Source organism: Motacilla alba, chromosome 2 (assembly GCF_015832195.1).
Source record: "Motacilla alba alba isolate MOTALB_02 chromosome 2, Motacilla_alba_V1.0_pri, whole genome shotgun sequence".
Taxonomy (NCBI): domain Eukaryota; kingdom Metazoa; phylum Chordata; class Aves; order Passeriformes; family Motacillidae; genus Motacilla; species Motacilla alba.
This window is the reverse complement of record NC_052017.1, coordinates 117,101,441-117,115,833: the sequence shown is the minus strand read 5'-3', so window position 1 is coordinate 117,115,833 and position 14,393 is coordinate 117,101,441. Positions and strand designations below refer to the sequence as shown.

At 35.4% G+C, this 14,393-nt stretch overlaps 1 protein-coding gene across 13 annotated transcripts in view; it reads left to right on the top strand.

The window, feature by feature from the left end:
* Positions 1-14,393, top strand: part of PDE7A (phosphodiesterase 7A) — a 75,556-nt gene that overhangs the window by 36,601 nt on the left and 24,562 nt on the right. For 5 of the 13 annotated variants that reach the window (XM_038122791.1, XM_038122834.1, XM_038122843.1 and 2 more), the window contains exons 2-3: positions 2,679-2,739; positions 9,875-9,958. In XM_038122791.1, the coding sequence (XP_037978719.1) occupies positions 2,679-2,739; positions 9,875-9,958 (145 nt within the window). Of the gene's footprint in view, positions 1-2,678; positions 2,740-9,351; positions 9,385-9,874; positions 9,959-14,393 lie in introns of all 13 variants that reach the window. The other 8 variants (XM_038122814.1, XM_038122866.1, XM_038122876.1 and 5 more) reach the window with 2 other exon arrangements.

The window sequence follows — 14,393 nt, the reverse complement described above, 5'->3', positions numbered from 1 at the left end:
CTGGATAAGTGCAATATCATTTGTTTACTTACCAAAAGTTGCTAAAAAACGTCTGTACCATTAGCTTTGTCCTTTGTCTCTGGCTGCCCACTACAGTGCTCAACTCTGTACCTTACTTACTTGCCTGGTCTAAAGATGAAAGATCGGACCACTCATCACCCCCTCCAAGACCTGTTGGTAGAACTTGTTTTCCTCTTACCTATTTTATATAACAAATTTCAATGAATAAGTATCTCTGAGACCTCAGTCCTTTTAGCAGAATTAGCTGAAATTGTCCTGCTATTTTGTAGTATTGCTAGTGAAATTTATACAATAAGTTGTCTCTATTTGTCCTTAGAGAACCAAACTTTCTTAGGTAATGTTACTAGATTTGTTTGTTTCAAATATATCCTTGCAGCGCAAAATCACTTGCCTGTATAAGCAACTACTGTATATTTTTTAAAATGTGCTTTGTATTTGATACCATACATGGATGCACTACTTTATATATACTGCTTTATCTAACAATATTTTATTTTGGGGAGCAAGTAATATTTTAGAATCGACATATCAAAAGGATTTATTTTTCAGTAAATTTTTGTATATTGTTTTCTTTCTTGGGGACTAATGCTCCAGTTGTATGTGGGTCTTGTAGCTGCATGTCTGCTTAGGTTTCTCCTGTATTAGATTACAGAACTGTACTGGACATGTCCAGAAATCTGTGATAGACAGGTGCAAATTGCAAGTTAGCCCTAAATTACATCACTGATTGTGCCTAGTCAGTGATATGAAATGTTCCAGGCTATGGAAAATATATTCAGCTGAGATTTTCTGAAACTCAAAGGCAAGTTTAATGAAAAAGATTGAAAATGTTAGTGAGAAATCAGCATCATTTTCTGGCTGGGTAGTTGTATTTCTACCTTTCCCATTGGGACAGGCATACTGCTGTGAGAAATGCTGTACAAGCATATATTGAGGAATTATTTGCATGGTTTATGATCTTCCAAGAAAATACAGAACAAAGGCTGAGACAACATAAAAGTTCTGTACAGGGAGTTCTTCCTTGTAGTCTTTACAACAGCTTGGATGCCATTATTATTATTGGACCCCATTTGGAGCTAGGTCTTTTGGTCACTTCTGTAATTGCACATTAATCTTATTTTTGGAAAAAACTTCTACAACTTCAAGTGTAAGGTTTTATTTTTTTGTTTTGGCATGAAAAAATTTTAAAAAATAGTGTAACATATGAGTTTGTAGTCTTAGCCCATCACTTGTATAGATCGTGATGATTGAGGTTACTCATCTCTAGTCTGCCTTTAAGTTCATTTAGGTTGTTCTGTAGATAGATGCATATCAGCAGTTCTGCTTTTTTGCCGTTCCATGTAATTTTTCTTCCTTCATTTCCTTCAGAATTCCTCTCAATAGGCAACATTATTTTTTCTATCCTCTTTCTTAACATGGTTTGATTTCTTACCTTTTGAACTTGCACATTTTCAGGCTGTTGTGTGTCCATGAGGTAGAGTTGTTCCTGATGTGTACATAAAAAAATGGGTGATTGTGTTTGCCACCAGACTGACTTTTATCTGAAATTCTCAAAGGCATGTGGTGACTCTTGGTGTCATCAAGGACTTCACTGTCCTCAGTGTAAGAAAGAAGTGTGGTGTACAGAGAAAGACCATTGGAGTTTCTAATGTGTACCTCCCACAAAAAAAAAATCTTATTTCTGTAAAGACCAAATGTTCTGAACTGTCAAAATGGAGGTCCGATTGTGAAGGTGGTGCTCTAATCCTAGGATTAAGAAGTAACATTAATGAAGGCCTTAGGAAGGGGCAGAAGATGGTCAAAGTACAATAAAGGCATGATGTGAGGCTGGATGCTAGGTGGAGTCACGCTTTGCAGACTGTGTGATGCTAGTGAGAACATTCCTCCAGTTTTTAGCTGTTGGAGAAGTTCACCACTTCGTGGGAGATTTTCTGGATTGTAACTACCACAGTAGCTGAATATGTAGGAAACATATGTGTCCCATGTAGGTAAAAAATACAGTTTATGTGGGAGTGTCTCAATCTTGTACATGGATAACTTGACTCTTCTGAACTCTTATCATCAAATTTGAAATATTACTTGCTGGCTTTCTCTGAAATGCCTTTATGTATAGCATCTTACCTCAGATGCTTTGCCTACAGAAAATAGAGAGTACAATGAAAGTAACATGTGGCATCCTAGGGCTGCAATAATGGCATAATTTCAGTTTTTACATCTCTTACCTTTGCAAGGTGGAAGTACCCCACAGGTAAAAGTAGATATATAAACCAGAAACTGCAAGTATTTGTTTCAATATGGTGTTCTAGAAGGCCATGAGGAGCCTTTTTTTGTGTCTGCATAATCTCTTTCTATGTCTTTCCTATTGTGAAGAATGATTGAGAAACATTGGAAAGGAATATATGGGGGTGTTTTTAACCACACTCTGATCTCACTTTTCATAATCTTTTCACTACCAATTCCTATCCTTCCTTTGTTCCCTCTTAAAGCAAAATCAGTCGCTACATATACTTTAAAAATGCATTTTGCATGGAAGACCCACAATTTCTAAGATTAATGTTAATAATTAAAATGGAAATGGTCAATTAATACTTTATTTTAATTTTAATTTAAAAATTATTTGCTTCTAACTTGCTTAAAATACACTTATTTTTTTTCAGAGACGTGGAGCAATTTCCTATGACAGCTCTGATCAGACGGCGTTGTACATTCGTATGCTAGGTAAGCATACCATTTTCTATAGTGCGAGTTCCAACATTTATGATTGGTTTCAATAATAATTTTTTAATATCTCTGTTGAATTAATAAACTTAGCATTCTATTTCTCCTGGATAATATTTTGGTTAGAATCTCCACAAGAGTTTGGGTTCTTATGTGTTGACTTGGGTTTTTTGGTTGTTTGCCTTTTTTGTTATCTTTTTTCCTGAGGTAAACATTGTGTAGGATGTTTTACTCCTATATTGAAGAAAAAGGAAAGGTCTTAAAATTTACCCAATGTGTTTGTTAGAAGTAAAGTTTTCTAAGTGACTCATAATTATCTTTCTGTAATGGAATTTACCATCTCTGCATGGTATCTTTCTAGTTAAAACTGTAGCTTAGAGAGCACTTATTGGAGAGTTACCACACGCTCTTAAAAACTTCAATACTGAGGCTATGAAATGCGCGAGGTGCTCTTGAAATAATGATATGATTTAAACTATATTTTTCTCGTTAATCCTGGAAGGTGACTCGAGAAAGGAAGGGGTGCTTGACAGGGCTGAGTAGTTCAGTCAACTTAGTGAGGAGTGCTTCCAGAGTAGCAAGGAGATAAAGGGTAAAGCCGAGTTCAAACAAAACAATGGTATTGGGAGGGGAAAACATCCAGGGGGTACCCTCTGTGGTAGTGAGTGCACAGAAGGAGTTGAGGTCATTTGTTGAGAGGAGAAAGATGCAAAGTTCTTGCAGATCTGGCTGCCAGATTCAGTATTTCCACACGTCTTCTGGAAGCTGCTGATGGTGCAGATGGCATGGGGACTGTGCATGTGCTCCAAGTCTGTTTCACTGCTGTGTGATGCCACTTAATTTAAGCCACCTTGAGCTATGAATTTGTGTTGAAATGGACTATGAATGCTTGCATGATGTCTCACACAGCTCAATGAACACCAACAGCTACTCATTATAAATTCTTAACCATCTCCAACTAAATCAGCCAGAACATGTCTATTTATGCCCTGGGTCTTTTCAGTTTAGTTGTATATTGTACATGTTAAAATCCCCAGAAATTCATAACTGCATTGTCTATGAATTTAAAGTTGTAAGCTATATGCATGTGTGTATATGAATTTATACTCCTAACCTATATATGTAGGAATATATGGTCATATATACATACAAATCCTTTTGACTTAGCAGCTTCACATTTTTTTCCATTTATTTTGATTTTTTACGTTTGTGTAGTTGTTAATACTGTACCACTGACTGTCTACTGAAGGATTTTGATCTGAGAATTTAATTACTTTGGGGATTTGTTGAGAAGAGAACAGAAGATACTGGGTTCTAAATGTTTATTGAAAAAGCTGCTGGGTTGTTGTTGTTGTTGTAAATAGGTTTATTTTGTTTTCAAAAGTTAAAATTAAGCAGTTAGGCCCATAATTTCTGCAGAAGGACTTGTGGTAATGCTCAAGTAATGCTAGAGAGAAGCAAAGCATGGCTTCCTCTAGTTTTTGATATATACGTCTGACTGGAGAGAAAAATTTAATTTGTCTTGGAAAACTTCCACTATTCTCATAGGTAGAACTGGAAAATATTCAGAACATGATGTTAAGTAAATTAATTTTTCACTTGTACTCTCATTGAAATTAATTATTACATAATGAGATTGATGCTTGTTATGAATAGTATAATTCTTGCTGGCATAATTCATTCATGCTGTTCTGCTATTCAGAAGCAGTAAATCTTTTAAAGGCTTGAATTCCAGCTTAGGTGGGGGAGGGGGGGTACCAACAAGCAAACAAAAAATTGCTCATGGCATGTTTGAATCATTATGTGGTAAATTTGTGTTATTTTCTCACTTAATAGATATAATTTGGTTTACACAAATGTTATATGTACTATACTGTACAAGTTAGCAACTATTTAGATATTTATTATTTTTGTACTTGTAAATCAACTGTAAAAAAGACCAGCCTGAAAGCTGAACAGTTGGACTCATCAGTATATAGAAACATTCATGTCAGAGTAGATTCAAGGGTTAATATATTCCATTACAATTTTTTGCAAGAAATGTGAAGCATTGCTTTTCCTGCAGTATTATTAGAGTTTTGTTTTTGTTCTATTTATCTTAGTGCACTTGAACAGAATAAGCTATAAGGAATCCTCAGCTGTGGCTTAATGGGAAGTTAGACACAGTCATGAGAAGATTTGCCTTTTACTTGATTGGTTTTATTCCATACAGACTGTATCTACTAATGAAATCTACCTTGATATGGTGTTTATCCTAGCAGAGGAAAAATGTAAACTAGGAGTATCTACAATAACTCCCTCTGCCTTTGTTTGTGCTGGCCATGAAGCTGCTTCATTCAGTTTTCAGGCTGTTCCAATGGTAATCCAATGGAAATTCATTTACACCAAGTAAATAGGAATTCTTGTGCTGTGGCAATGTGTCCAGGTTCAATTTAAAAGATCCTCTTTTAGGTGTATTTAAAATAAAAAGCTAAATCCTAACTGCCTTCATCAGTGTGTCGATAAAAACAAGGAGCGTTGACTGTAATGACTCATCTGTCATACCCCATTCCCAAAATATACACTAAGCCACTCCCATGTGGCTTATTTACTATTTTAAAATATAGATACAGATGCAGCATTGTAGAATTTTTCTTTTAAGACCTTGGAAAGGCTAAAACATCTGCATCACCTCAACCACTTTTCTCAGCAACTATGAGGAATTCTCAAAATATCTTGTAAGTGCTTCTGTGTAATCTGGATACTTTCTTGATTTTTCTATTGCTTTTCTGGTTTCCTTTTCTTGTTGCTTTATATTGACTGAAAGTTCTTCTACTGTGCATGGGGTAGAAAGTGTGGGGCACTGACTGCTTGTATTGGTGAGCATGCACCTCTCAGCTACAATTGGAGCATTTATCTTCCTTTAGAGGTCTTGATCACTTCAAATAGGAAACATAGGAGAAAAGCTACTGTGTACTGTGCACGCTCTTCTCTGGTAGTGGTTTTTACGTTGTGTTCTGTTTGCTTTAATTCTGGCACATTCAGCTGACCTGTCATCTGTTTCTCCAACAAATTTAATAGGAATTTTAATCTGTGAAGTTAGTAATTCTGTCTGAACATCCTGCTCTTCACAACCTCATGGCTTTGACTTGAGTCCTTTACCTTGAGGTGGCTATCGTAATTTCTGCTCCCAGCTGTCCTCCATGGTCTCTGAGGTTTCTGCCCCTGCTCCGGATGGCCTCAGCTCCCCAAGCAGCTGCTGCATTGTTGCTGTGCCACGCTGCAGTGTTAGGGTAGCACCGAGTATGTGCTGGGTAACCCTAACGCCCAGGGATGTCAGCTGTGGCATTTCAGCTGCCTCGTAAGTATCAGAGCTGTCCTTGTGGTCTGAGGAGGAATCTGAGAGAGGGGCAGGAATTAAACAGTCTATTTCAAGGTAAGTTTTGTTACAGCCCTAATTATTTTTCAGTTTTCAGTTATAGCTGCAAACCTCCCTCTTACATTCCTTCCTCCATGATTTATTTAGTCTTCAATTAAATTTCTGCCATTATGATTTTTGTCTTAAAAATGCAAGTGATCCTGATCATGCAGGACTATTCTGGAAAAAAAATTGTAGCTAAATACTCAGCCATCAGATATTGTATCATTTTTGTGCTCAGAATAAAGTTTGCAAAGGAAGCCTTCACATTTTTTAAATCTTTCTCTTGATTCTTTGGAAGCAGCAAAACTCTCAAAGAGGGAAAAAAAAATTGTTCCTGGAAGTCCAGTATCCTTAAGATGCTGGACTTGAATGTGTTCCATAGAGGTAACACAGGAATTTTTCCAGTGTGGCTGAAAGTGACTCAAGAAGAGACACTTAAAAGCTGTCAGTCAGCTTGCTGCCACTTCTGTGCCCTCCTCCAAGGAAATTTACTTAGAAGCAGACTGTGGGATCTGATGGCTTAAAAAGATTGTGTAAGCATTTCAATATGTTTGTAAGGGTCTATTGTTTTAGGTGTTGAATTTTAATTGTCTTTCAGCTACTGTAATAATGGTTGGCTCTAAGGTTGGACTTCTGTTGCTGTTTGAAGGAATTATGTAACAGTGTCCTTTTGTTTGATAAAAGTAATCTCAAATCTGAGATATCTTCTACTTTTTTTGTGAAGTTCTCTGTGAAGATAAACATGTCTCTTCCTTAAAATTAAATTCTGCATAACTTCACAGTCACAGGGTTGCAAAACACTTGTGTGGGATTTCCCAAGTAAATTGATGTGAACATTTATGTTGTGTGAGGGTCCAATGAAGTGGGTGCATTTGGGATCCATTAATCTTCTGCAAGTTACATTAACCGAAGAGTGAATGCATAATGATGATCCAGTATTTCTGGATGTTTTGGAACTAACTATACATATGCACTAGAGATTAGTTTCACTGTGCTAATTGCACATTATTTCATAATGTGCAGCCAGTTATCCCTTTTTCTACTTCTGCTTATTTAGAAACTTCAGATGGATGTATGGTATCATCAAATTCCACTTGTACCAATATTTTTAAAGTACATTTATTGTCTGAAAATTTTGAAAAATGCAGCAGTTCCGTACCATGATAATGGAGATGTCTCTTTTGCTTTTGTTTTGGCACAAGAGAATTTTCTGCTTTGTTTGCTCTAATGAATTCCAGTCTTGTAGAAGGGGTATATTTTTCCAGAATAAATCCAGTTGTATTCTAAAATAATTAATCAATTGTTGGGATACTGTTATTGGTTTTTTTTTTAATCACTTCTTCTACCATGATTAGGGAGAGAGAATTTTGCTCACTAACTGTGATGAAAATATTTAGCTTTCCTTGCTGGGAATTCCTCATTTTATATGTATGCAAGTAAATACACTGATTTTAGCTTTATCTTATTACAGTTACCTTTTCCTTAGTTTACCATGAGCATTTTTAGTATACATTTTAGTATACAATACTAAATATTTCTGTAAATAGATGTTCTAATAATTCCTGTTTAAAGTAATGTAGTCAATTGCCCTTCTCCATTTTACTTACAGACAGTTTTTCTTGTTTTCCTCCCTAAAGTTCTCAACATTGCAGGCATTTCAAGGGTACCAAGGACACTATTATTCAGTCTATGCTGTTAGTCATGGGTAGTAAGTGAAAAAGAACAAAGCAGAGAGACACTTTCTGGACATCGTATATCAGATGAACCTGCTCATTTTGTTATTTGCAGAATTCCATGTTGGCCCTCAGATATTCTTCTGTGAACTTTCCCTATTCTTGATGCTTAAAACAAATTGTTTGCCACAACCTAGTCATACACTGTGGGAAACTATTTGCTAATTGGTACTGTAGTTTGTAAATTTTAAAAGTAAAAACCTGCATTTTAAACTAAAAATAAATCACAAAAGCTGTATCACCTTTTCTGTAAAAAAGTAGCTCCACTAAAAAACCTCTTATTTTCTTTTAATTTAGCTGGTGAACTCATTCACACAGCTGTAGCTATGCCTGATTACCCAGATAATTATGAGTGAAAGGTAATGCAAGTTGAATTTTCCTCCATGCACACTGTTACTTTCATATACAGCTACTAATGCATTTGCCCCGTCTCTTCCAAAGTTTCCTCTCTTTTTCATTTTAATTAATTTATTTTGTAAATAAAATTCACCAGTTGCTTGTGCCTAACGGAAGAGTTCTACAATTTGCTGCCTCTGTATTGCCTGGAAGGAAGCAAGTCTCTTGCACTTTGCTCAAATGAATGCTTGAAGCCTTTATAAGTAATATATTGTAAGTGGTCTGAAAAATAATGCTTGGAGATAGTGATTGGGTTGCTTTCCCTTGCAGCTCAGTTAAAGTTTTCACTTAAAAAATAAAAGAAGATTAATAACTGAAAGGCACATGTATTTACTATGTTTTTACTGATATGTAAACTTTAGGGGAGCCCTGGGCCTACTTACCCTTTTGTGGTCCTTCCAGCATGCCTCCCAGGACAACATTTGTACAAAGTGCATCACTGTAGATGTGTCAGTATTTATAGATATGTATCTCTAGAAAGATACCGGTTAGGTATTTAAAAGCATATTTACTGAAGTCTAAGTCAGTACCTTTAGCTATTTTCTGATAAGTTGACTGCTTCAGCATTACACATTGCAGGCTAGAAAAGAAAAAAAAGGAAAAAAATGCTCTTGAGATGCCTATGACTTGATGAAAAATAAATAGCTATATTTTTATTTAGTTCTTATAAACTCAATCATAGTGCTTTTAGTTAAATACTTATTTTGGTTTCATATGGGAAGTGCTGTGTTTGAAGTGAGGCGAATACGACACTTGATGGATTGTCATAATTAGAAACCACAACATTTGCACATCTTAAATTTATCTTTGTTAGGGTTTGAGGAGGGAAACAGTATTGCATTTAATTCTCGAAGATTTCTCCAAATTTGTAATTGCAAAAGGATTTTAAGTGAAAGCTTTTAATGCAGGTGAACTGCTTATATTAATACATACAACTATCTAACAAAAGAATACTGATCAGCTTTCGGTTGGTAAAATGCATAAGTAGAAATCAAGTAGCATGCTAAAAGATTCAGGTTGAAGCTAATTACAGTGCAAAATAGTTTGATCAAATTTTAATACTGAGTTTTGGTATTTTAATAGGCTCTTGTGTAATATTCAAACAGCTGAGCGCAAGTAAGTAAATGCTAGTGGGAAAATATTATATAATATAAAACCATATTGTAACTAGCTTATTTGCTAAAAGCTGCCATTTCTAGAAGTTGAATCTTTTTTGTATTCTACAAAATGTTATCGTTGTATGTGTGTTACTGAGGAACAAATCAATTTTAAATGTTCTTGTTTTCTGTCATATTAGGGTGCATTTTTACCATACTGGTGTAGCAAGCTCTTCCTAATTTCATCTGAATGCTTATCACATGCTTCTGGCAACGTACGCTTAGGCAGGAGAGATATTTGCAAGAAAGCATGTGATTGCATGTTTAACAAGTCTTCAAACTTTGTTTTGAATTTCACCTTTAAAACAAAAAGCATTGAAGTAGGCCTATTGTTTGAATTACTCTCCTCCATTAAGTACATGAATCTTTACCCCTCCAGGCTATGTTCATTTGCATTTTATCTCTGCCACTCTTCCACACTTTTATTTCACTCTTGACCCTGTTTCTAGGAGATGTGCGAGTAAGAAGTCGGGCAGGATTTGAAACAGAGAGAAGAGGTTCTCATCCATACATTGATTTCCGTATTTTTCACTGTAAGTATTTAAAAGCAGATAAATGACAAATAAACAAAGGCTTCCATCAATTTTAACTACTGAGCCTCTAAAGTAAAGTTAGCAGCTTTTATCGGAAGACTATTTTTTATACTTCTTAGGAAAATCTTTCATTCTAGCTCATGACCAAAATTAGAAGAGGAAAATCTTCACTTCTAAATATTTAAAAAAAAATATATAATTTTAAACTCATTGAATTTAGACCTGAATCCATATGGAAATGAAGATGTATCTTCTAAACAGCTACTGATGTGTGTGCTGTGTGCTTACTTGGCAGACACAATCAGTTGAGGAGAATACTTTTCTGTTTTTATAAAGCCCTGGAAGGCCCTGTCCAGGATGATGCTTGAACAGAATTACAGTAATATCAATATTCTTGACCTCATCATAATGAATTAGCATTTACATCTACTTAACTGTGTAGCTAGGACTTAAATTTTTGGACAGAGACATATCTTAAAAATTAAATTGTTAGGAGAAAGTGGCAGCCTAAATTTTTTTTGATTATGTGTTTGAGGAATCTTTTATTTTTTTTAGAACTGTTACAAGAAGAATATTTTTGTAGAGAAAAAAGTAAAATTATCCACCTCTCTTGTTACAACTAAATTTGTCAGTAGTTGTGGTAATATAAAGTTTTGACACCACCAAACCAATATGCAGCAAAAGTGCAGGGGATCTGAGTCTTAATTTAATTATGCCAATAACTGAAGTATTAAGTGTCATAAAGGATCTATACCAGCATTGTATCAGCACAATTCCAAGTATTCTGGATGCAATGGAGAGATTTAGTTAAGCCGATTTCATGGTAGTAAGTGTGGTTGTTGTAATTACCTTATGAATAAAAATGAGTGGCAGAAACTGGTCTTACATTCTGATCTTAACTGAAGTTATTATTTTTAAAAGCAGATCATTTCTAAAACTCTTAAACTCTTAGTTTTGTTCAAAAGTTTCATAAAAATAGGTGAGAAAACAAAGTTTGAAGAATGTGCTATGTAGATTTTTTTCAATAAAGAGGATGAGTTTAATCTCAAGTCCTGATTGAGTATAATAAATTCTCTGCAGAAATAGCATGCAATTTATGAAGTACGTAATTGTCTTTTAGTGTGTATGTATATACATATATGTGGCATTTCATGCTGATATAGGAAAATACTAACAGAAGTATTAAAATAACTGCCTGTTAAAAGGCAGTCGACATATGATATTATTGCTGTTGTCAGATTAACTATTTCCTGGTTAACAGGAAACCAGGATTAACTGGTCCTCATCACATTGTTTCTTTCCATCCTGATGATTGTGCATCAGGCGGATCATGACTAGTCAGGAAAAGGACTTTCACACCCTTTCTCCTTGCCCCTACTTGTTGAGACACAGCCACCAGCTTTTAGCAACATCACCTGAGGTGTCTAATGACAGCAAAAAATATTGCTAGGAGGCCCAAAAAATTCTTTAGCTTTAACTTCCCTCTCAAGTCAGCTGCTCTGTTAGTTTTCAGAGTTGTCATATTATAGTCAGATTTTTTGCACTTCAGGATTGTAGCTTGTTGAAGAGGTGCTCTTTGACTTCTGGGCTCCTGCCACATTGTGGAGTTTCTTTCAAAGTCAGGAATTCAGCATAATCTCTCACCATATCAGTAGGTTATCTAGTAATTTACATAAATGTAAGATTCTTTTTTATCCATAAAATGTGGTTTTTTTTCCTCTCTGCAATGATAATTTAGTCCAGATCAGTGTTTCCTTAATTGTTTTAAGTCAAAGAGATTTAGTAATGTACTATGAGACTGCCAGTAGAGAGAAGTTGCAGGAATCAGACTTGACCTAATTTTTGGGATATTCTCCCTGCTCCTTCCCCTGCCTTCTCCTGGTTACTTCAGAAGGAGTTGGTTTTGCCACATAGAGGTAAATGACTGAAAAATATTCACCCATTTGAGCAATAACATGTGAGAGGAGTCAGTCAGCTCTGCTTTCCTTGGGGCAAATACTGAACTGAAAAGGGTCTCTCCTGCAGCTGAGGCAGACTAAACCATCTGAATGTTGCCTTTTTTTTTCTCCCCACCGCAGCTGTATCCTGAACATCAGTAATGCATGGACATGCTTCCTCCATTGTGTTTGTATAGTTTCACTATAACTTTCTTGCACTATCCACTAGCTATATTCTGTGGTTCTAAATTTTTTGCAACGGTCATTGCTTATGTATTTTGCAGAGGACTTATATAATTGCTGTCAGTCACAGTGCTGAAACATTCGTGCTGTTCTGTGTTTTGTTTAGCTAACTTTGGTTGTTCAACATTGTTTTCTTTTTCTGTCAATGATGTTTTGAGAAGAGGTTGAATGTCTTTCAGGAGGGGTAGCTAATAATATGCTGACCAGTCTCTTCTCTAATATTTATTGATAGGCTCTTAACCCAGTATTTTACTGATACTGATACTGAATTTTAAATGCTTTACTTTGCTTCATAACACTGTTTCAACTCGCAACTTCAACCAGTGTTGCTGAAGGAAAGTTTGTCAGCACTTATTTCTAAAGATCACTTCTGTATCTTCTTAGGCATTATAAGCTCAGCATCTATATCTTCATCCCAGAATTCTGTAATTAAAACATGAATATTCAAGTTTCTAACCTGTTTAGACGTATTCTCAACAGTAACTTTTAGGAAGTTTGATTTTAGGAAGATGGTTGGAAAAATATTGTTGTCATTAGGACAGTGAAATTGGGAGTAATATCTGAGGATTACTAAATGCAGGATTTCACAGACAATTAAGGTGACTTGGTTCAATGGTAGTTATCTTTCTACATTATCTGTTATTCCAGAAGTCTCCTTTTTATAGGTAATTGCAGGAACTACCAAGAAGAATAGCTTAATAAATTTTTGTTTTAACAAGACTGCTTCCCGGTGGATGGGCAGTCAGGATTATATTCTTCTTGTTGGCTGGCAGTTGGTTAATGTTACCAGTTAGTAGTTTTTCTGTTACTGTGTTCTGTTGGTTATGCCTGTGTGGGACCATGGGCATAACGTCAAGATGGCATCTTAAATCCACCATTTCTGGAAAGGAGAGAGCAGCCAACTTTCTTCCTCTGAATTTCTTCCACAACTTTCTTCCTCTGAATTCATTGTTGCACTGCAAAGTGTATACACTGTAATGTTTTATTGAATTGACTGTAGAACATTGGGTCTACTTTTCACTCCATGAGAAACAAGAAGGGAGTTTTGCAGTTCACTGTGAGAATGCAGCATGTACTGTTTGGTTTTCAGGGAAGTCACTGAAAAAGTCAATGCAGTGGTTATAATCACTCTTTACTGTCTTCTGGTTTACAAATAGGCTACAGTTTACGTGAATACTTCAAAATTTTCTTTACATTGCTTGAGACATCATAGGCAGTAATTCAGTCTTCAGTGTTGTCAGAATATGTTGATCAAAGCTAATGTGAAACACAATCTTTGGTAGAAGAATTGGCAAGTGACAAGATAAAAATATTCCTTTTTTTCAGAAATAGTAAGCCAGCAATAAAGTTTTAGGCTTTGTTTTCTTGCTCTTGAAAGGTTGTCAATAGTGTCTATTTTTTAATATATGTATGTATGTATACACACTACACGTAAGAAATTTTGATTGTTGGAGGTGTCCCTAGCATGCACAAAGAGAGGCATATATAATGTGCCCTAATCACTCTCTTTCTCCTGAAAAAAACCCCAGAGAGTGTGCACAGTGATATGTACAGTATGTTATAGTGAGGAAGTGAAGCCAAAATGAATAACGATCAAATGAATAATTAAGATAACAGAAAAAAATATTGAGAAATGTCATATGCAGATACAGCTGAAATTAATGCTTTTAAGCTTCCTTTTAGGAAAGGGTTGTTGGATATAGTCTGGACGAACCAGATAGAAAAATGGATACTTTGGTTTTGCAGAGAAGAAACATGGTTTTCTTCTTGTTTCTCCTGTTGTGCCTAGCCTAGAATAAGTAAGAGCTTGTCGAAAAGGGTTTTAGAATTCTCTCTCGTGCCAGTCTCATCTGAGCATGCTTCTATGGGGAGATGATGATGTTGCCAATACATGGGGCATACTGTTTTGTGTTTTATAGATAACCAAATCTGTCACATCTGTGAGTTAAAATATCTTAGAAAGAAGAAGGCATTTTGAATTAATCACTATGTGTTTGGTAACATTCAGGAATGCTCAATTTTGAAGAAAATAGTTGCTTACATACAGCATAATGGTACTGTATAAGACTTCATTAAGACTTAGGTGATTCTTCTCCTTAGCTGTGTATGGAGCCTTTTTAGGGGGAAATGGAAAGAAAGGAAGAGATATTTTTATAGGTGATGGATAAATCTAATTCTCTTCCTTGAGAGTACAAATACACGACAAAATTTCAGAGTTTACCTTTATTATACAACCTTCAGACTGTTTACTTGGA